General features: G+C 37.8%; 1 protein-coding gene across 5 annotated transcripts in view; it reads left to right on the top strand.

The window, feature by feature from the left end:
* Nucleotides 1-24,506, top strand: part of RUNX2 (runt-related transcription factor 2) — a 238,790-nt gene that overhangs the window by 193,126 nt on the left and 21,158 nt on the right. For 4 of the 5 annotated variants that reach the window (XM_012664649.1, XM_012664648.1, XM_012664647.1 and 1 more), the window contains one exon: nucleotides 5,256-5,417. The exons of the other annotated variant lie outside the window; for it this stretch is intronic. In XM_012664649.1, coding sequence (XP_012520103.1) covers nucleotides 5,256-5,417 — 162 coding nt within the window. The remainder of the gene's footprint in view (nucleotides 1-5,255; nucleotides 5,418-24,506) is intronic. 5 annotated transcript variants of the gene reach the window in all.

Raw genomic sequence — 24,506 nt, 5'->3', positions numbered from 1 at the left:
GAAAAATAGGGGTGGAGTCATATTTAAATGCACTTGTGATATTTAGTATTTCAGCACTAAAGAGGGTGTATATATAAAAACCCAACACTGAAGGTTTTGTTTTTAAACTGCTGTCATATATGTATAAAAACATATGTCAATACTTTGAATTTCTCTAATGTAATAACAAAAATAATATTGATACTGTTTCTGGAGATTGCCATATGAAATTTTTATACAGTCTACTTTTCCAGAAGAAATCACGGTTTCCTTTGTGAGAGTGGACCAAGTCTAGCTATTAAGAGTTCAGGTTAATTTCCCTTCTTTTTGTTTGAGGTGGAATTACAGTTTTTAACACACCTTAAAAATATTTAAAGTTCAACAATGCTGTGAAATAGCATTGAATTAGCCTCTGAAAACTTGTAGGTGCTTATAGGTCACCTGGGATGTATCCTCAAGGCCACGATCGACACTTCTGTCCTCTGAGACATTGGAGTCAAGGATATTGTTATTTATGTTGGAGTCGTACAACAAAGTACTACCCCGCATGTTCCTGCAGATTCAGAAAGACAAACCACTGCGTATAACTCTGGATGGTGCAGAGTGAGAGAGGGATTATCCTTGTTCTGTGAGACCCAAGACTGAGATGAAGGCAGTTTCTTGTTTGTTAATGGTTAATTAGTAGGTTTGTTTCAGAGCTGGGCCCTGTGTCTTCTCTATTAGTAACTTTGAGATTGACTGGCGATGCCTGGAAAACATCTGTCACCTGCTCTGACTCATCCAATTCAAAAGTGAGTCTCAGAAGTCTCAGGTTTCTTCAGGAAGTCGAGTTCAGAAATAGTTTATGAGATCAGGTTAAGGTGACTTTTCTCTACTGTAAGCATAAATAATTGTCCATAAAAAAGCAAATATTCTGTAATCATATATTTATGATAGGATTATATTTTCTTGGTGGTTGAGCATTTAGGAAGTCAAGAAATTTTACAACCATTTTTTTCCGCTAACAGATTGAAAAGGTTAAAGTGTACAGTGCTTGAAAATACACTAAAAAGATTAGGATTTCTCCATCTGGGAAGGAATATGATTAAGGTGAAACGTTTGTAAAAGGATATTGACGTGACTAACACAGATACGTATTCTTTACATTGTGAGCCTGCAAACTACAAAAAGCTCTCTAAAAGTTGTCCTCTGCCAGAATAAGAGGTTAATGGCAGAATGAAGGCTCAGTAAAGGCAGAGGTTTTAACATTTATTTGGTTCTTTCCATGTCTAAGCTCTTTATTACATTACCTCATTTAATCTTCATAACAACTTTATGAAGGAGGTATTCTTATTTACCCCCATTTTACAGATGAGGAAACTTGAGTCTATCTAAGACATCTAAGATGTTCTGTAATTTGTGCAATCACACAGTCTAGGAATGGTGGAACTGGGATTGATGATCACTCATTCACAAGGTATTAGAGAAGGCATGGGGGTGTTTGGAGAGCATTACTTTTTTTTTTCTTTAAGGTCGTTGCCATCATTTAAAAATTACTTACACAAGATCTAGTGAACCCCATTTGACAGTTCTTACATTTTATTTTTCTTTAGTAATTCTCTCTCTTTAATCAAGTCTTTATCATAGAATCTTAGGACAGTGACCTTGAAAGAGATAGGCTGGACTATAGCCTGTCCTCTGAGAGGCAGAAATCAAAGAAAGGTCTTCTCACCTGTTTAGGAATAGTGAGAAGTTACTTTTCCTAATCTTGGATATCTTTAGGAAAGGCTTCGCTAAAAGCAAAACTATCCTTTAATAGACTATGCTAGTGTATATTCTGGCAGGAAGTTCATGTAAAACCTAAAACCTCACTGATATGAACCTCTTTGATAGCCTAAGGGGAAATTAGAAAATGACTAATGATGACTTTATTTTAATATTCTATTATTCATTTGAGCCACCTCAGTAGTTCTTTATTGAGTTCTCACCATGTACCAGGCATTATACTTAATTTTGCTGAGTCTGATCTTACAATTCTTCAAGAATAGCGCTAGACAAACCCAGCTCACCTAGATGATAGTGATAGTCAGATTTTTATGTTTTTTGAATAATGATGATGACTTTCCATTCACTGTATGTTATTCGATCTTCACTCTGAGGGTGCAACTCTCTGAAACAGTGTTATCATCTCCATTTTACAGAGGAGGCAATTAAAGCTCAGCAACATTAAGAAACACATCCCAGGTCATGCAGCAGAGCCTTGACCATGTGAGCTCCTAAAGAGAATGAAAATAGCTTTAACATAGTACTTTATAGTTATTAAAATCCTTTTGCTTAAATTATCTCATCCAACTTTCCAAACAAATGCAACAGTAGTTATTGTTGTCCTCATTTTACAGATAACATTTATATTTCTTATGTACTTAATACGTGCTAAGAGTGCCAGATACCTTATCGGATATGGTTCATGTAATACTTGGAAAAACTCCAATAAGTATCATTATTCCCATTTTATAGATGAGCCACTGAGGCCCAAACGTTAAGTGATTTGCTCAGCATCATAGGAAGCCTAGGCTTGTCTGCCCAGCCAGTATGCATGACCACTATGCTATATTCACTTTAACATATTGTGCTGCCTCATTTTCCAGATGAGGAAACTGAGATTCAGAAAGTTAGCTAACCCAGATGAGATCATACAGCTTATAAATAGCAGAGCTGGGACTTCAGCTCAGATCCTCTCATTAGAAAGCCTGTTTGTTTCCCACCATTCTGGGCTGCCTCTCTGCACGAGGATAACTGTAAGGCTGTATCTTACATCCAAGTTAAGTACCCTAATTCCTTTTAGTCATTCTTCACATTTCTTTGTATTTTTTCCTGTTTTTAGGCAAGGGGACCTGTATGACATGTTACAGTCGAGAAATGGACATACAGGTTAAACTGCTTGCTCAGGAAGTTATCTGGTAAAGTTGGATGAGAACTCAAATCCAAATTTGAGTCCTGTGTACTCAATTTATTCAGCTATGTGGTTCTTGTCCTTTTTGTCTATTGAAAATATTGCTTGAGAAAAGGCCTTGCTTTTATGAGATTGCTTTCCTGTGTTATAACGAATGAATCTTTTTCCATCTGAAGATCATTTACCATTTCTCTGAATAGTGAATTACATTACTGGCGTAAGGCAAGGAAGTATGTCAATATCAGATACATAACAAGGACCAGTCACTCAGATTTGAAATGTTGCCAATCTATACAATCTCAGCCTTGAGAGTTTTAAAGCACAAAAGTCCATTACTTTAATGATTAAGTATCCTTCAGAGTTCTGAAGGAAAAGTTTATGTTAACCATTTATAGTACTACAATTTTATTCAAATTTCAATCTCAGGTAAATGTTCCTTAAAATTGAATTCAATGACATTTTTCTATGTATCTGTTGATTTCAGTAAACATCAGATAAATATCCAGATGTAGTTAATTATTTCAACTCAAGGAAGTATGTCCTATTTACACAATCTTTAAACAGATTATTTCCGAATTGAACAAATAAACAAGAAATAGCTGAACTAAACTGCTTTGACTGTATAGAAAAACTGAGGGATTTTAATAGAGGAACCATCTCAGAAAACCCATATCTTATTATATTTGTTTTTATTTTTAGAGATAAACCTGAATTGACTGCAAAATATATTAATAGTCTTTGAAAATTAAGCTTCTTATTTTCAAAGAGTAGTAAGTGATGTGGGGATAATTTAAAACCTATTCCAAATGTGTTAACTCTAGTTCAGATGTGTACTAAATATGGGACTATCCCTATGTCAACAAGTTTTTTTATAAAAAAAGGTAAGAATTAATACTTATTGAGTGTCTTCCATGCTAGTCTTCTTTTAATAGTTTTGCATTCTCACATCCCTGTGATTCAGGTATTTCCCCCCTCCTTCCCCACCTTTTACACATGAGGAAACTGAGGCTCAGAGTAGCTAAGTAATTAAGCCAAGATCACACAGAAAGTAGAAGTCTCAGAACTTGAACCTAACATATTTCTGAACGTTCCAAAGTCCATGCATGTTCCAATATAGCAAGCTATTCTGTGAACAGCCTGGTCTATTAGAATTCTAAAATTAACGTAAAAAATTTAAAATTAGCATAAAAATATGTGTTAAGAGAAATTTTCTTGTGATTCTGCTTGATTAGCCTTCAAGTAAGAGCAAAACAATTTGAAATATACATTTTTTTGCCTTGGAAACATACAGCAAATTTACTTATTTTCTTCTTTAGACTGGAAGGTCTTTTAAAGAAATCTACTTGGCCTTGAGTTTGTACCTCCATGCAAATCCATTGAGATATATCAAATGATATTGTTAATGTTCAGCAATTAACCCTAACCAGTTGACTGCCTATTATTTTTATTATTAAAGTGACTGTAGTTAATACTAGGCCAAATTCTAAACATTTGACATCTTTTAAACAGATTCCAATAGGATTAAAAACATTTCCCTGTTTTCCTGTCGTGGGTCATTTTCTTACTATCAGAAACTCTTATGCTTAACATTGAAACTGGATGGTGATGAAGCTTTTCAGTTCTTAATGATAGTTGACTTTGAAATTAAGTTTTGTCTTTTTCTTAAAGGTTATTTTCTGGCTTAGCGTTAGTGTGAGAATAACATAACCGGCTCCTCTCCTTTCCATTCATCTTACACACTGCCCTCTCTATTCTCATCCCTACTGCTACTCCCTTAACCCTGGTGCTAGAAAGTGCCAATCCATTGGCCTTCCTGGAAAGAAAGTTCACTGTACTGAAATCGTGGAATCACGCACCTTGAAACTAAAAAGCATGTCTGAAAGATAGTAGCTGGATATACAGCATTAAAAGGCACAGTCTACATGTTCTTTAACCAAGTTAATTGTTCAAAAAATTTTCTAACTTTTAAAAAATGAAGTAACCCATTTACGTTGGAGAATTTTTACAGAATACAAAGAATAAATGAAATATAATACCACTTTGTAAAAATAACCATAGCAGATTATTCTTTAAATGACTGTTAGACTTTCCAAGTAGAAATATTTATATCAGAGAGAGACAAATTGTCCTTATGTAGGATGCATTTTGTTGCTTTCATTGCCTCTTGAAGTCGAGAAAGCTTTGTGCTATCAGGGCCTGAAAGGAAGGGATTATAGAAAATAAGTAATTATTCTTTATATATTCTCCTTTTCCCCCGCTGCTTTATCCTGTCTAAGTTTTGGGTTGCATGTTTCTAGGGCCACAGTGGTTGTTACACTAAAGATTTTTCTTATTCTTTTCCCAGACCCCCGGCAGGCACAGTCTTCCCCGCCGTGGTCCTACGACCAGTCTTACCCCTCCTACCTGAGCCAGATGACGTCCCCGTCCATCCACTCCACCACCCCGCTGTCTTCCACACGGGGCACTGGGCTTCCTGCCATCACCGACGTGCCCAGGCGCATTTCAGGTAAAGACCGTGCTTTAACTAAAAACCCACCCCATACAGGGGTCAGAGGGAGTGGGATGGGCCAAGCCTGTCTTATCTACGCTCACGGTAACTCTCTATTAGAGGCACGTGGGCACGGGCATGACAGTCGGCAGACCAGGTCTTCTGAATGATGGGGGGTTATCAAACACTCGAACATTTTAGGTCAAGGGACTGAAACTTCACCAGAGATGGCATACTTTTCTTAAGATGATATTTAATGCCACCCAGTTAGTGTCCTGCTGAATTATGTCCTGTTTGGTGGGCATTGTCTCATAACCAGGGCCTTCTCCTGAGGGTCTTATGCCCGACCTTCCTCTGCTTGTGTTTCTGTCTTTTCCTAACATCTACCTGTAAACCAAATTATAGATTGATGGCACAGCCCTCTATTCCTGAAGGCTTATAAATCCCAGGAGTCCAAGCTGGCTAGTTCCAGGAGAGAGAGCATGTGCAAACTCAGGATCTTTATCAGAAACTTAGTCATTTGAAATGCAGTGAGGCCTGAAAGAGTCTTAAAAGGCAATGTGTGGCCTCTGAGTGGCCAACTCGAGCCTTTCTGCGAAGCATATAGCATGCAGCTGTCACTTTAACCTGGCAGCCTGGTGCTCACAATTCACTGTTCCAAAGGCACCACAGAGATGTGGCTCCTGGTGCAAGTGTGTGTGATAAATGACCTGGCCGCCCTTCTCTGCCTTGGAGAATTTGTCATAGAGAGCCAGCCAGTGTTCATGGAGACTTCAGACTGACAAGTCGAGAAAAGTTAAAGGCCCTCCGCTTACTGTATGAGTCCCACGAATTAGAAAATGAACCTCTCAGTAAATCCTGACACGTGAACTGCAACGTTGCCCCCATAAAAAAAGATGTAGATCCACAGAGGCACACCCCCCATTGGATCCCATGTTTGCCAGACACTCTTCTCAGCGTTCGGGCCCCATGCACATGTTTGACTCCTGGCCAGGTTAATGTCTTTCTTTCTTTCTCTTTGTGTTTCTGTCTCTGTTTCTGTCCCTCTCTCGTTTTCTGCAAAGCTCGAAGCCGTTACTCACTCCGCTGAGTTGCATCACTGACAAGCTGAAGTTCCACCAGCAGGCTTGCAGGTTTTGATTAGTTCAGACTCCTTTATTTCTTTCAACTTGGGAGGAGGGAAGGCTTTGTTTCTCAAGCAAATAGCAGGAAAGGGCTCTCTGGTCCTAGTGCCTTCACATTTTCTGCAGCAGATGGACTTCCATGGGGGTGAGTAGGGAAAGAAGAGGGGTGGAGGGAGAACTGCAAGATTCTTTGGAAAACCATGTTACCACTTTTCATTATGACTGCTGTTATTATTTTTATGAATCACATGGTATGTATTGGGGATTTGTACAGAGTATAGAATTTTAGCTATCATTTCCCTTGCCTGGAATCAGCATCTCCTTTAGGCAAACATCAGTTAAAGACACAGGAAAGAATGAGTAAGGCACAAGGGAGGCACAAGGCACGAGGGCTGATACGGGATTAAAGGCACAGTGTTTGAGGGTGTTGGGTTAGTTTTGGTTATTCCTTCTGTATGTCATAGTGAGAGTCTGTTTTGTTTTACATAGGGCCAAAATAACACTTTGACAAAATAGACTTGTGCAGACTTGCTTCTGTTTAGGGTCCCCTGAGTCTTCCATCTGCCCAGCACTCTGTGGCTGAAGCAGGTTTTGCTCTTTTTTCTTTAGCAGTACCTGGAGGGAAAAACCTTAGGGAGTGGTTGAAACATTAAAGACACTTATCTACAGCATTTTCTTACTAAGGTATATTCCTATATGAATTCAGGAGGAAAACCATTGAAAATAACATTGAAAAAATGCTGTGTAAATTGGTAGTCATTACTGTTTATCATTTACACGTGTAATGCAAAACAGCCATATTATTTCAAGTCAATTTACTGAGGATTACTTAAAACATTTCCGTAAAACAACACAACTTTTCCCATTCCGCAGAGAACGAGGTAGGAGCTGAAAATGATGAATTATCCAGGCATATATTGATCTTAGGCCAAAGGTAGGAAGGAGCCTCTGCTTTAAACTAGTTTAAAACTGAGTTTAGTCCAGTTTTTTCCTCCCACCCCAAACATTTCTGTGAGTTGTTACTGCTAAAAGTAACATGGTGCCAGGGTGGGAGGTTCTGTATAAACATTAAAGAGAACAGAAAATCCCTCTTGTCAGCATGCAGGGAAACAGGAAGAAACAGCTAGACATGGACTGTCAGGGAACTGGAGGAACCCTGATTTACCTGACCTGACTCTGGACTGTGGGGCTGTGCGTGGTGGACTTGGGGACCATGTCACCTGTAGTGCACACCAGTTTCACTTCCCTGGGAACCTTCTTGGGGAGGAGCCTGTCTCATAGGTTCCCAGGTAGCAAGGTACATGATTTTTATTTTGTTATTATTCCACTCAATGCCTAAAGCCATCCCTAAAGTCCATTACCTAGAAGCTCTTACAAGTGAGACTTATGAATGAGGGTTTTTTTATTTTTTAATTTTTTGGTGCTTTAGTAAATAAAATCCTTTGGCTTGAGTTCATTCCTGTGCCTCTAGTCTTTATCATGCTCTGTGCCAAATAATACCATTTGCATGTAACATGGGCAGCAAATATTAACCTCTCTTCCCATCCACAAATGGTCCTGTGGTCACTTTTTGAGAAGGTTTCCAGAACAGTTCATGTTTTATGTACAGAAATCGATTCTCGTCTCCATATTTGAAGGGATACACAAAATATTCTCATACGATTTTGGGCGAGAAAGAATACAATTTTTCACTTACACAGTAGGATTGGAAGTTCAGATCCAGGTTTGAATCCAAGGTCAAACATATATCAGACAAACTTCTTACTTTTCTGAAACTTAGCTTTATTATTTGTAAAATAGGGATATAATACTTATCATCTAGTGTTGTAAGGATTAAATGAGATAATATAAAGTACTTAGGACAGGCCTGACACACAGTATGTGCCAAATAGATTATAGCTGATATCGTGAAGCTGAAATTGTTTTGTAAAAATTGTATATCCATATAGAATTTGCAGGCAAGCCTTGATTTAAATGAATGAAATAAATAAAAATCTAAACTTTTAAAGGGGATTATTTGTTTTACAAAATCACCACATACTTAAAATAAAAAGCTCTTGGATTATTTAAATATTTCAATGAGTTAATACTCATATGGCATTCACAAAGCACTTAACACAGTACCTAGCACATAGAAATACTCAAATGTTTGCCATTATTTTTATTCTATAGATTTAAAATAAATATTTACAGAGCTAAAAGCAATTGGGAACCATTCACAAAAAAGTCAATAAAGCATTAAGGGAAAATAACTCTTCTATTATGTTGGAAAATAAAAATAAAATGTGAGGTTAACTAGGCATGATAATGTTCTGTTCCAAGGGATCATAGGAATAGAAGCAACCAGAAAGGTCCTTCAGAAGGAACTGTTTCTGAAGAAATTACATTTCATCCTAAAAGACCATTCCAAAGAAAGACCATGATTGAATCTTTTAAAAGATCTTCAGATAATCCAATTTTATAACTTTTATTGGTTATCTTTTCTTCTGAGTAATTTTTTCAGCATTGCTACACTTCTAGAACTTAATGAATTATAATAATGACAATGATATTATATCATATAGTTCCTGTAGTCTTCCTCAAACCTTTTCTGGAAGCAAGGTATAAACAAATAAGATAAAATGATAAAAGGTATGTTACTCATAATTCCTACCTTACTGCTAAGAAAGATACACTACTACATGTCTTAAAATTCAAATGTGCAGTACAATGATTCAGGAAGTATCTCCTAACCTTGAGTAGCCTTTAATATGATAATAGAACAACAATAGCAGTTGGAGGTTTATAACTGAATAATAAGTTATTGCCATGTAATTGACTAGCAGCAGTCTACCTAACTGTAAAGAGTTTGAATCATATTCAGTTGAATTATAAAAATCAAGCACTGCTTATCTGAAACCTGTCTAGTGACATTACAGTGCAGAAGAAGCCCTGTAGGGTTGGTCCTCCTCTCCAACCAGTGTGGCCTTATCATATAATCATCTGTTTTTAAGTTGCACTCTCACCTCCGAGTGATTTTATACATTATCTCACTTCATCTTATATGGTCCTAAAAGAATATTCACTGTACAGAGATAGCCAAAGTTATTTCTCTTTGATTCTTTTAAAGAGCAAGGTGTGGCAAAGCAAGGACCAGCAAGCTTTACGCAACCCAAACCATTGCATGTCTTTATAATTGTAATATTATCACCTACGGTGATTTTGCTGTTCAAAGCACTTGTGAGGCTTGACACAAAGATTGTAATTACTTTTCTGGAAGTCATTACAAATTGCTGACTTTCAAAATGTACTTTATGTAATTATTCTACTATGGAAAGACACACAGCTGTTTATTGAGTCTGATTCTTTGAATGGTGGATCAGAGTATGAGCTCTTGGTAGCCTTCTAAAGAAGAACCTACACAGATTTTTTTCACCGTAGAAAACTCCTCCACTAACCAACCCGTTTAAATGAAGTAGTTTAGATTAATTTTAGGTTAATCTAAATCTGCACCACTGTTTGGCCTACATGAGGTGGAAGAGATTTACATAGGCATTTTTCTGTGATCTTGGTCATTGTGCCCATGGACCTTTCTCATACTTTCTGAAGCCTCGTAGACTTAGGATGCATTAATTAGAGATGCACAGGAAGGGGTCACAGATGTTGGCTGCCTCAGTCACTCTGGGAGAGGCCACTACAGGTTGTATGGAGGATTTTTCTTTGCCTTTGTGGGATTTTTTTTTTTTTTTTTTTTTACATAGGACAGAGTTAAGAACTATAATCTTTCTGAAGGTTATTATTATTTTTTTCTGTTTTGGCAATAATATTGAATCCCTTCTTTTGAAATATTTAAATATTAAAAAATTCCACTTAACTGCACAGGACTATTGAAGATGTCTTCATTTTTATGAGTCTTGGTTGCTAAACTATAATATTCCAAAGGTCAGCAGAATAGGCATTACAATTATTAGATAAAATTAAAATTATTTTAAATAAAATGAAAATTATTTTATCACTACCACAGAATCTAGAAATTGTCACTGGAACATCCCCATTTGATCATTCAAGGTCTGTTGGAAGGATTATAATTTCAAACCCATTGGTGTTTGATGTAGTTCATTTAAAAATGTCCCTTATAACCAAGTTTCTATCAAGTCCCATAGGTCAAGTTCTTGAAACCAGCAGCTTCAGTAATGTGTCAAGTATATGTGAACATTTATTTTAGCAGAGCAGCTCTTAACTCACAGGAGGGAGCAATGCCTTAAGAAAGGTTAAAAAGAAAACTCCACCAATTAATACTAATAAACCAGAAAGTTAAAGCAACCATAATAAAACACTAGAGTATCTACTTTTTACTACAAGGCCATTCCTTTATTAAGAGCCACCTGTTTGGTAGACATACCTCTGCTACAGCAGCCATGGGCAAGTAATTAAGTTTAATAGGAGCCACTTTTATTTTGAAGAAGTTCTTTGTTTACAGCCACAGAGGGGGGAAGTTATTAAATTTAATGGACCCTAAACAAAGGCAAGCCCTGTGTTAACAATTGAATGTCCAATATTCTACCCTATTATATTGACTCTGATTGATTGGATTATTTTTGCATTCTGTTAAGTTGAAACTCATCTTGCTTTCCCTAAAAACAAGTTATCTTTTGACATGAGCAGATGGTGTTTTTAATCGTATCTGAACCTCAGTTTACTCTAACTTCTGATTTACTGGTGCTGAGGCCCAAAGAAGTGATTTCCATTCCTACTAGATCAGTTGGAGATAGTTGGGCCAGCTCACGAAGTTGACTAAGCTTGGTTTTATGACTAATTACTGTTATTTGTAGCTAGACTGAGGTACCCCAAGCTCAGAGTGAAACCCAGTGTACATGGTCTGACTCTGATTTTATACATGGTTCTTGTCAGTTGTTTTCGTGGGGATTTATTTCTGACACATGTACAACCACCCACACATAGGGAAAAGATTTAGTAATGAAAGGAATCATGCTTATGCAAGGATGGCGAACACATGGTTATAAATTTTATTGACAGGTTTGCTGCAATCTCCTTCTTTCATAGAAGAAAACTTGGGAGTGTGAACCCCATTTCACCCAAAGTATTAATTTTCTAATGATACAATCGATGGCTTCTGTAGTGCACCGGAATCTAAGAGGGTGGGGGTAATATAGCTTAGGAAATCTGAGTTTTAGTTTCAATGTCACTGAAGAGTCTTTTTACTGTTCTCAAACATGTCAGTTAATTTATTGTGCCCATGTTCGTGAATTACTGGAAATTGCCCATCCACATGTCTCAGAGGTTCTGCCAGGAGTAAGATGATATCTGTTCAGGGATTTGATGTTCTTAGGGCTTTTAGTAAAGAAAGTTTGCCTTACCGATAAATGGTAGTGGAAAAGCTGGGTCGCGTCATTATCTTCAAAACAGTAGAAATGTGCTGTTATGTATGTGTCTTAAAATGAGTACTTTATATTTTAGAGCAGTTTTAGGTTTACAGAAAAATTGAGCAGAAAGTGTAGAGGGTTTCCATATCTCCCCTCTCTCTCCTATCTTGCATTTGTGTGGTATTTATAATAATGGATGAACCAATATTGATACATCGCTATTAAATAAAGTCCACAGTTTACGTTAAGGCTCACTCTTTGTGTTGTGCAGTCCTGTGGATTTTACCAAATGTGTAATGTGATGTATCCACCATTACAGAATCATACAGAATAGTTTCACTGTCCAAAACATCCCCTGTACACCACCTGTTCACCTCTCTTTCCCTTCTCTTCTCCCCTCTGCCCCCAGTCTGAGGCAACCACAGATCTTTTATTGTCTCCATAGTTTTGCCTTTTCCAGAATGTCATATAGTGGGAATCATATAATACGTAGCTTTTTCAGACTGGCTTCTTTCACTTAGCATGTATTTAGGGTCCCTCTGTGTCTTTTCAGGGCTCAGTAGTGCATTTTGTTTTACCACTTAATAGTATTCTGTTGTAAAGAGGCTATTATATTTTTAAAAACATGAAAGATGCTCTCCCTGCACCTGGAATGCCACCTCCCCTTTTCATTTTGTTACTAACTTTGCCACTGATATTTCTTATTAGGAAGCGTTTCATACATTTCTTCCTGGGGAAGCACTTTCTTTATCACAGCAATTGTCACCAAATGGTTTTTCATATCTTTAGTACATTTTTTTAATTAGAAATTTTTTCTTAATTTTTCCCATAGATAAATTCTTGAAAATTTACTTTTAGATGGTCATTCTTATCAATTCAAATGTAGAACAGACCTTGTTAAAAATAACAATTCATTATGTGACTGTTTAGCTGCTTCCCACAATATTCTACTTTCCTAGGTAAAGACTGCTCCTTTTCTCTTAAAAAAATGCCTGGCATTCCTTAAGTTCGCTATGCTGTTTCCCACTTCCGTGCCAACCCACTTCTGTGCATCAGTGGGCAGGGCCCTGCTGTTCCCTCTCAGACATCCCTTTCCCAGCCTCCATCTTCTTCAAAGTGAACTGCTCTCTCATCTACACCCATTTGTTGAACTGCCCTTTCATCTACACCCATTTGTCTGTCATCTCTGTACTTGGGACACACCTCTCATGTGTATACATCTTCCTTTAGTATAATAATTTGATTGCGTGCCATTATCCTTTTATAGAAGGTCAGCTTCCCAAGGACAGTGACTATGTTTTATGTATTCTTGAATCCTTAGAACCTGGTACGGTTTTTGGCACATAGTAGGTGCTTAGTAATGTTTGCTAAACAAGTATTAGTGGGAAAGAAGATAGAAAAAAAAAGAGGAAGACAGACATTTAGAGGAAAAAAGGGAAGAAGAAAGGGAAAAAGAAAAAAGATTTTGTTCACCTGGAACAACAAAGAAAGGGCAAAACAAGAGAAACTTTCGTTGTTGATAAGAACAGGAAATAGCTCAGTAAGAGTGTGCACAAGCAGTATATATTTTTATCTCCAAGTCTTTTTGCAATGTGTTTCATATTTAGAACACATATCAAGACTTCATCTGTTTCCAGAACTTGCTGCTAACTGTTAGTAACAATGCCAAAACATACTTTAAGTCCAGCTTGAAACCAAATGATCAAATAGACTTTTTTATTTCTAATTTAGAATCTGACATTAATTATAGCCATCAAGTAATAACGTGTCAAAGTCTTCTCTGAGAAAATGATAGAAATTATATCAACTAAGTGTAAACTGAAGCAAAGCTATTTCTCTAAAACAAGCAAAAGATCTGGTTTTGAACAACTATCATTTCTCATGAAGTCTTATCTTCTTCAGGCTGAATTTTTCCTATCCCCTCCCACACCCACTTTTTAACCCTTTCTGTATGATATGGTTTCACGTCATGTTACTGTTCTGGTAGGTGCCCCCTTAGTGCCTGGTACCCAGAACCAGACTCCTCCTTCACTCTCAGCCTCTGTCAGCGTGGGCTAACGTGGCCTTTGTTCTTTCGGGGACTGACCATGTTACAGTTTTCTCATATTTGCTATTTCTGTCAAGCTGCATTTCTCCTATTTTTTATTTTTACAGCTGTTTTTTTTTTTTAGATTCAAATATGTTACTTTATAGTTATTCCTGTTAGGTTTTATCTTATTTAATTCAGGTAATAATTTCTGCCTGTCTAGAACTTTTTAGATTTTAATAATGTCATACATTATATTAGTAGCCTCTTGCATTCCTTCCTGTGTGGGATGCTTTTCTTCAATTTATTTCAGTCATTTTAATTCAGCTCAGCAAATATTTGGGATATACCTAAAATGTGCTTAGGCAGGCAAAGGAATAAAAAAGAAATAGAAAACATAGTCTCTGCCTTCAGGAGGCTTTCGTTCTTATTTAGGAGACACCATAAAGCAAATATGATACAGTTGCACTATGATGGCAGCCCAAAATCTCCAAAGAATGCTCAGAATTTTAGCGAAAGGAGATCTTTTTTGCCCTTCTGCTCTACTAATTCACATCCATAACCAACTTAAATCCATCTCCTTTAGGAAACTAAAAAAAATCATTTTTATTCTGTTCAGATTATACTTTTACTCGAAATTGTTGTGACAATTACATTTTCAACTTTAAAAATTACATATGTTGATATGTGTGGCTTCATATTATTTCTTAAGACGTGACAAGAGTATATTAAGATCGTGTCTTTTTCCTGCTGTATTGAAATCTCCCCTACACCAAAGGCCTGGCTTTCTAATCCTTTGCTATCTCTCCAGAAAGCTCCCACTGGCCAAGGGCCTGGCCTTCTAATCCTTTTCTATCTCTGTGTAACTCCCACTTTAATGCTCTACATGTATATGTTATGAAAAATACTTGAATTTAGCAGGAATGTCTACCCAATAGTTAGTGCTGCATGCTTCAGGGTTACTTATGCTATGACTGTCATTAGAAATTGGCTAACAGATGTAGAAGAGGGGTTCTATAGGAGACTAATGACAATTGCTATTTACCTTAATTTCATATTTCATATACACAGATATGGTCCCAGCATGTGTTATATTATGGAATTTGGCAGCATCTCTAATAAAATAGAACAACACTGTTAGCTCTGTGCTTTAGCATATACATGCCCATATACATGTATTTACCTACTCACTATGTTTAGAATGAATATATATATATAAATATTCTTGACAGGTCTATTATTTGTGATATTAATAAATATCAACCAAGGTAATACTTTTTTCAAGAAAAATAGGACCACTGAAATTTCTATGTCTTAATATTACTTGGTTACTTAGTTGAGCATTGATTTATCGGGAAATATTAATTGATCACTGCTGGTAGAAAAGAGACAGAGAAACTATATGATTATTTTTAAATTAACTCCTAGATTTGCTAATATGCAGAAATAGTTATAAGGAGAACCTTTAAAAAGATGTAACTAAATAAGGTTTTTTATAATAAAAATCCTATGTGGAAAAATACAAATGACAGCACTTGAATTGTTCAAAGTCGTTTGTGGACAGCAGTTTCTTTAGAACAGTTCAAAGTCATTTTCAGACTTCTTTGTTGTTTGTTTTCATGAAAAGCAAACAAGAAGGCATATTATTATTAAATTGGGTTGATTTAAGTAAGTTGTTCTGAGGCAAATCTAGGACCCCATTTGACTAGATTGTCTAAATTTTTTTATGTGACTCAAGAAATTAATGAATTTCAAATTCATGAAGTCATGTAAATAAAAATAAAGTTCTGCTCAGGCAACATCGTTCCTAAATATCTCAAAGGATTTCTTAAGCAGGAAGGTGCCATATTTTTTCCAGAAAGACTGTGACCTCAAGTGACCAACCCAGAAATGCAGCCAGGCATAGTGGACTGTAATAAGACCAGTGTTTCTATATCTAAAGTTTATCACTCTTTCTCCATCCAAAATGGTCACCATTTCAGCTCCCTGTGGTAATTAGTAATGATGCTATAGTTAATGGAATAATAACAAATATAGTAATAGTTATAAACACACTCCAACCTGTGCCAAAGAGAGCAGTGATTCATGATAAATCAATAATAAACCCATTGATGTGGTCACAATAAATCCATACATAATTAACAAGAACTTTTTCTAAATAAAAACTACAAAGGAACTAAAAATAGGCTCAGAAAAGAGGAAAAAGTCTGATAATAGTGTCATGGTAGTCATCATTAAAGAAAATAAACCTAAAAGTTCCCAAACTACACCTTAGGAAAACAGTATAGTCTCAGTGTGGCTTAAAGGTACAGTGGAGAATTGACCTAAAAGATTACAAAAATGAAAGAGTTTGACTCTCTGGGTGGCTGACAGAGAAAGTTAAAATTGTACTCTGACCTTAGAAGTTGGCAGGTGTCACAGGTACCCTTTGAAGGGTTCATAAAACTTCACGTAACTGCTTTAACCCAGCAAATGGTTGAAACTTTTGATGTGGGACATGCATACCAGAGGAGGATTGAATTCAACACTGAGAAAATAGCAGTTGCTCAGTAAAATTGTGTTGAATTGATTTGGTTTATCAGGAAAATATTTCTTCCATGGCCCAGGCACGTAGAACAGTGATTAAACGCTCAGAGCATTGTTGGTAGTGCGCGGGGGGGATAGCACGTGGCTGGGAATTGAGGAACCTCTCCTTTAATTTTGGATGGGCCTCTGAGTTCTTGAGCAGGTCACTTAACTTCTATAGGTTTTATTTCCTCATGTCTGAGCTGAATTAGTTAGGCTAGCTGTTTTCCAAGGTACATGATAAAGCTCTGGATGTCTGTGATTCTAAATTAAGGCCCAAAAGGGTAGGTTTTGTACAGAAAAGATTTAGTAATCAGTAATAACAATAAAGGCTAGGATTGTATTTGATTGAAAAAATAATAAATTAATAGGAACAACTACTATGGATGACAGGAAAAGTTTCGTTTTGTACTTTAGTTGACTCTGATGTGAAGCAACCTAAGGTCAGGTTAATTAATGCCAAAAAACTATACATTTAGACCTTGACACCTGATCACAGTTGAACAAGTGTTTAAGGTGAAGCCTCATATATGTGCATATGAGTCAGAATCCACAGACAGATTTTGAAACCCCAGATTTAATTTAAAACTAAGAAACTTTATTTTATTGACATCTTGTATACCCTTGCATGGTTTTACGTAATTTATCTGTGTTAATCCTCTTTACCTGAGAACGGCTATAATGAAGTATAATTTATCTTCCTGGAGAAATGAGAATCTTATAAGTTAAGGGTTGCTAACACACACACACACACACATACATACGCACACACACAGGTGAATTCCATTAATAATAGTGAAGTGCATGGATGAGATGAATTTTGGAAACTGAAACAGCATCATATGTTCTCATCCTCTTAAAGTGTGAGTTTTCATAGCTTTTCTACACACCCGTTCCTTTTACTGCTTTTAAGATGGGCTGAAATGAAAGCCATCATGTAGGTGTGACCAGGCTGTCTGCACAGGTGCTCGTTAGATGACATATTGGACGGAGAGTGTGTGGCAACAACTGGGGAGTGACAAGACCCTGGGTGGGTGGCCAGCGGTCGCTTCAGGCTTGCAAGCTAATACCGTGTGACTGAGACAAGTAAAGCTGGGTGGGACACCAGTGCTTGTCCTCCCTGTGGAGTCAACGCCCAGCACAGCTTCTTCACAGAGGACTGAGAAATCGGTGTATATCTTAAATAGAAAGGAATTCGAATTGATAAGGGATGAGGAATTTGTTCTAAGCAGCATCTCATAATCACAAGCCAAGGTTAAAGGAGAGAGCTTTAAATAGGTAAACCTGTTGCATAACAGTTGTAGTAAGCGATCACTCGCTTCTCAGATCCTTTAACTGTGCCCTAAAAGGAGATTCTTCCTCATGAAACATTCAATTTGGGGCTCTAGAAATTAGCTTCAAGATCTTATGCAGAAATGAGCAGTTTTTCTTACATTTCCTGTTTGAAAAGTAACAAAATTCCAGCTCTCCTTGGACCCAAGCTTCCTCTTCTTCCTGGAATTTCCAAGTGCAGAGATGTGTACACTGAAAACCATTAGTTTGTTAGTTAGTTTTAAAGGAAAGAAGGAAAACAGTAAAATCAGAGTCTGGAGAGCACACTTCCCAGTGACCTAACCTACTTAAAATGTATTCGACGGATTTATTTTGAGTTTCGGAAGCTCAGAGACTCAAAAGAAGACACAATTCGAAGTATGTCAGCATAGGGAATCCAGAATGATTCTAAGAGCTTTGAAAACTGTAGACTGGGGCTCTGGATGATAGGTTGGATGTTTCTTTGGCTGTCAAATCTAGGGGTTTTTTTGTTTGTTTGTTTTCTTTTTGGGGCAGAGTCTCTCTCTCTCACCCTGGGTAGAGTGCAGTGGTGTCATTGTAACTCACTCACTGCAACCTCAGACTCCTGGGCTCAAGCGATCCTCCTGCCTCACCTCCCAGAGTGTTAGGATTACAGGCGTGAGCCACCTAACCTTTCTCCCTGGCTTTTTCATTTAGAAGAGTACAGTAAAAGTTGATAGAAGCCAAAAAATTCACTATGAATTTTCTCACTAGAGTGAGAAACAGCAGATAAGGAGCCACTAGAAAAAGCCACCTTTAAAAGGAATAAAACGTAAAGACAGAAAGCTCCATTGGAAAGAGGGGTATTTTCTCCCCAAGAGCCAAGAGGCCTGAATCCTGACAGTGTGTTGTGAATTGCCCCCCGCCTCAGATGAGGGGCGGAACCTGCGCATGCTCAGGGCTCTGTCAAACTTGAGGCTTTGGTTCTTTTTCACTGGGACACTACAGTATGATGTTGAAAATCACCGCATATTTGGGTAAGGAGAGAGGTAACTAGACATATGTTTAAGGACCTTAAAACTAGAAAACTGGAGATGTGGTTGTCTTTTAGCCCATTTGCAGACTTTGCAAGCTAGGATTTGAAGTGTCAGCTTCAGACTTGCCAAGCCACAGCTCCTGCAGACGGCTATGTTATATCTCCCTTCTCTTCCTTGCCATGTTGCCTCGTACCTAAAAGAGAAGAACTATTTCAGCAAAGTGAAATCCCTCTCCAGGGGTCTTCCTACCAACATTTTAATGAACTTACAGTTAAAAGTTTGAAAAAAATCTTTCTAAATGTTTATAAAAATCAAATAAGCAGTACCACTTTAGGTTATGTAAAAAGCGAATTGGAGCCATTTATGTTGAGATAAAACCCTTCAGTTATATAAAAATGTGGCAAGTAAGCTCTAACAAAATATAACAAATAAACAGGTTAGCATTGAGGGAAAGAGAGAAAGAATAAAGAGACCGGTACAAGTACAATCTGTGAGTTAGGATTGTTGGATTCCCCATGGCATCACATAGCACGTGAAAAGGCCCATAGTCCAGTGCAGTTAGATGCAAAGTGTCTGGCAGTCTGTCAGGCTGTTGTCTCCAGAGGGTGCTGGCCTTAAGGCCTGGTCAGCCGGGAGAGGTGGTTACTCGGCCAGGCGCAAAAGAACACATATAGAAAAAGTGAGGACTCTACCAGGAAGGAAGCGGCATCTTTTGGACGAGGGGGCGGACTGGAACTCTTCTACTGCTCTAATTCAGGGACTCCAGATGAGCGAGGAAATTATAAAGACCCAGGACACTCAGGCCATCTGTAATAGTACCTTTTCTGATGACAAAAATTATTTAAAGCTTATGGGTAAAGAACACCACGTTAGAACCTAAGACAAATTAAGTACAGAGGAAAAGGGGAAGAGTTACGTCGTAAATAAGTCCAAAGGTGATAGTAAAAATAAGTGCATAGCAAAACTTAATATTAATAGTATTTAGATAGTGCTTTAAATATATAGAAAACACTTTCAAAGGCAGTATCTTATTTAATCATCACAGCTCATTGGAGTATCAGTATTATTATACCCTGTATTTTGCCAGCAGGAACTTAGGGGCTCAGGCATATTCAGAGACTTGTCTAGGGTCACATAGTAAAAGAGAGGGAGAATAAAAACTCAACCCCAAGTCTTTTGGCACCAAACAATGCGCTTTTCCAACTACTATGCTTTGTCATAGAAGTCTCCATATCAGAACAAGACTTTGCTACAGAAGCCTTTGGGAGTCATTCCAAGAGGGATTATTATGGCACTGGTCTTTCCAGGCCACACCTGGATAACACTAGCAGTCCTTACTAAGCAGCCAACCTGCTTGATACAGGTCAGGGGACCCAAACAAAGTAGAACTCACCAAATTCCTAATTAGAAATAACAGTGGAAATAATCTCCCTCCCAATTTTGAAAACATAAATTTTACTCTAGAGGTTAAAAATGTACATATTAGTGAAGGCTTAAAACCTCAAAGTGTATGTTTTTATATGTGAGGCAAGGAAACTTAAAGCTGCTTAAATTATGAGCAACAATATATCCTACCCTGTAAGAGTTGGAAAGGTTGATATAAAAATTATTTAACTTTAGATAATTCAGATCAAAACAATTTGCTTAAAAAGAATCTAGAACAAAAAAGAGAAATAACTCACATCATATCTTCCATTGAATATGTGAACCTAAAGTTAGTTTTAACCTCCTTTACTGCTGAATTTAATGATGAAAGACTTACTTTTTTTTTTTTTTTTTTTAGAGACAAGGTCTCATACTCTGTCACCCAGGCTGGAGTGCAGGGGTGTGACCATAGCTCACAGCAACGTCAAACTCCTGGGCTCAAGGGATCCTCCTGCCTCAGCCTCCCAAGTAGCTGGGACTACAGGCATGCACCACCATGCCTGGCTATTTTTTCTATTTTTAGTAGAGATGGGGTCTTACTCTTGCTCAGGCTGGTCTTGAACTCCTGAGCTCAAGTGATCCTCCTGCCTCAGCCTCCAGAGTGCTAGGATTACAGGCGTGAGCCACTGTGCCCAGCCTGAAAGACTTTCTTAAAAAACCAATAGTGTTCCCATTTTCTTTTGGTCTATGTTGCAAACTGTTGTTAACAATTATATGTTTTTTATTTTGTGGAAAAAGATTCTAAATTTTTGACTTGACATTTTGCACTTAGAAAACCTGGATATTTTTTGCACATTGGATATATAATTTTATCACCTCATTTTGAAAACTAATACTGTTTTTTAAATGAATGGGGACTTTCCTTTACAGGAACAGTCTGGTAGGATTTTTGAAGGTATTTTTGGAATTCTCAGGGTTGTCTACTATGTAACAGAATCATAATTTTAGAGCTGGAAAACCCATGGAGATGATTTAATCAAATTCCCTCATTTTACCTGTGAGGAATGTGTAGGTCAGGGAGGGGAAAGGCAGGTAGGTAGGGGCAGTTCTGTGATGAGAACCCGTATCTCCAATTTCTAGTTCAGTGCTCTAGAGTTATTTTCTCCTGATATCTTTCTTATAGGCTGCTGATATATATATATTTTTAATCACCATACATGGCTGTTGTGATGTAAAGAAGAAAATAACTAACACCAAATTATCTCCCTTCTCCTTCTTTGTTCCTTTCCTCTTTTCACCCTAAAATTAAGTTTTTATGAAGAGATTGAGTAGATTTGGCCCTGCGTCTGTGGCGACACCATCTTTCTTGACCAGTCACCAGCTGTTTTGGTCCACATCTGAAATGGACTCAGTGGACATTATTCGCAGGCTGAGAAAAATAGGACTTGGATTTTGTCCTTGGCAGGCAGAGAACTTCCACTGTTTGAGGAGCTACTACTGGACTACTGTATGTTTGTCTCGTATCCCACAGCGAACTGAGCAGACCAGGCCCTTCTTTTTGTTTTTGCCGTTTTTGCTTTTTAGTCATCAAAACAAGTAGCTCCTCTCAGATACCTTAATGCATAATTAGGTGTGTCTGTTTACACTTGGGAGACAGAGGGCTACATGTCCCCGAGAAATACAAGGAGTCTGGGAGCAGCCACAAGCAGATGTTGAAAATGTCCATTTGTGGTGAGTTTACTACTATAGCGCCAGGAATGAACATTGAAGATGTAACCCCTCTCAAGGGGTGGCTGTGTGTGTTGAGAGGGGAATGTTATTGAGCACAGTAGAAAGTGAAAGGAGGTCCCTTTTTTTTTTTTTTCGATTTGCTCTAGTATTTATTTATCTCCTACAACAAGAAAAATCTCACTATTTGGCTTTGGCTGTTTGAAGCCTTTTGCCAACTGCTTAACAATCTGTAGGGTTTGATTTCTCTCAAAAAAACCACTTTGAGAACAAGGCTCTATGTAACTAAGATGTGTTTGTTTTTGTTTAAATCACTCAGAAGAGAAATCATCTCTTGTCCATTGTTAAAAGAGAGGTTTCAATCAAAGGAAAATTCTACATATTCTAAAATATACAAACAGCTCTTTGAAATTGATGCCAAATCAAACTCTAAAAGGGACGTTTTTCTTGCAGAAGTTTTGAGTTAATTCTATGTGCAGGGCTTTGAGTGGAAAAACTCTGAGACTGTCAGAGGGACGAGTTACTACAACACTACGTTTGGATTCAGAAGTTACATAAGGAGCATTGTCTCAGGATAGTATGAAGACTCTTGGACATGGTTTGAGGCTAAATCCTAGCAACAAAGAAAGGAGATTCTTTTCAAAGTAAGTCAGTTTTTCAGTTAAATAAAAGGTAGAAGTCTGGTTTCCGATGTCATTGGATATAAACATCCAATGTGAGAAGACATACCAGACATCGGTTTAGAAAATAAATTAAGTGAAATGTCTCCTATTTTTAAAGAAATACCGTCCTTTCCCCTATCAAGACTTCTGTTTGGATGAAAAGTAGTAGATGCTAATGATGCAAGTCTAGTAGGAGAAAAAGGACACAAATTAGGAAGCCCAACAATTTCATTTCAGCTTGCCACTAATTAGCTGCATCCTTGAGCTAGTGAGATCTTTCTTTGACGAAGCTTCGTCATCAGTTGGTACCTATCATGCCTGCCTCACAGGCTTTTTGTGTAAGTAAAACCAAATGTATGAAAAAACAGAGAAAACTTAAAAGGCAAAATTGGAGATGTTATCTCTTCATTTAATTATTATTTTTGAGAGTCAGGTTGATATGGGACCTGATAGTTTCCTGGGACTGAAAAAGTCACAAACAGATTTTATTCATAGGATAAAGGGAGCAAGCCAGGGAACAGGTTAGAACAAGAGAGATAAAACTGGTAGCCAGAGCAGGGTTGTGGGTCTGGAACTAACTCGCACTCTTTGGGTTTAGGTAAACACAGGTGTAGTAGGTCAGGAAAGGCAGCTGGTTGAAGATGCACAGGCAGAAGTCAGAAGGCACACATAAACTGCAATTAGAGACAAGGATTTAGGCCAAATCTGGTATTGCCATCATTTTTTTTCTTCACACACATTTAAATATTTTTTGTCTGTAACTGAGAGGAGCTACAGTGCATTTTAAAGATAAGTAGGACAGCATTCCCATTCTTGAGGAGTTTAAAGGCTAGTAGGGGTGACAAGGTGATTGTAGCTCCCTCTGCACACCTGTAAGAGACACACAAATGAAGAACAAAGTAAATGCAGAGGAAGGAGAGGTTATTATGGGCTAAACCGAGAACATGCCAAGAAGCTTGCGAAGCACAAGGGGATTGTGAGGTACATTTTAAAGGCCACTTAGAATTTCAAGAAACTGAGGTAGGGTGGAAGGGGGGGCGGGGATACTAAGGGCCAAGGGAATAATGTAAAGCAAGGCAGGAATGTGGGAAAATGCAGAGTAGTACAGAAAATGCAGAAGGGTCCGGTTTGACTGGACTGTAGAGTTCACGAAGAGTAGAAGAGGAGACAAGACTGGAAAGGTAAGTTGGGACAAGATTATTGCTCCTGCAAATGTTTGTGTGTGCCGAATATGGAGATCTAGAATTTTCACACCTCAGTAACAGAGCATGACATGGAGTCACAGAACAGGTAGGCAGGCATGAACAAGGAAATCCTGAGGAACCAGAAAGTCGAACAAGACAAGGATTCAGGAACCCACATAAGCCACCTGAGCAGAAGATACAACACACAAACAAAAGTGGATCTCGATTATAAGGCAAGCTACTGTCACAGTCAGGACCCTTTATATATTTTCTCCTGGGGCAGGAGCCAATCTCAGGGCCTGATAACCCAGGCCTACACTGGGGAGCAGGTAAGTGGATGCATCTGACTGCAGAAGGGGAGAGGGCAAAAATAAGAATAGGTCCTAGCAGGATACAGTTTGAGGCTTAAAGCCTGTGGCTTTGATCCTAGATTAATATGGATTGTGTTAGACCTGGGATAACTTTATCTCTTTGAGCTGATTTATAGAGACTGAACGGCACTTTGGCAATCTGATTCAAGTTCTTAGTCTAGGGGCGTTGGGCAGTTTGAGCCACATGCTTTAAGGTCGGAATGGCCTCGGGACTGTTGGACCACACCTGGGCACTAAGCCTTTTGAGGTCCATTTGACTAGATTGTATTTTAAAAAATTATGCCCCAAGCTTGTCAGGTTTTGTGTGATTCTGCCTTGAAAGCAACAGCTGCCTGGAGCCGACTCTTACTTTTCCTAGGCCTCTCTCCCGAGTCAGCACTAGACTTGGATATAGGGATAGTTTTAGACCG

This window comes from Propithecus coquereli, unplaced genomic scaffold, assembly GCF_000956105.1.
Source record: "Propithecus coquereli isolate 6110/MARCELLA unplaced genomic scaffold, Pcoq_1.0 Scaffold90, whole genome shotgun sequence".
Classification (NCBI taxonomy): Eukaryota; Metazoa; Chordata; class Mammalia; order Primates; family Indriidae; genus Propithecus; species Propithecus coquereli.
The sequence above is the reverse complement of the archived record's forward strand: the minus strand, read 5'-3'. Positions and strand labels throughout refer to the sequence as shown.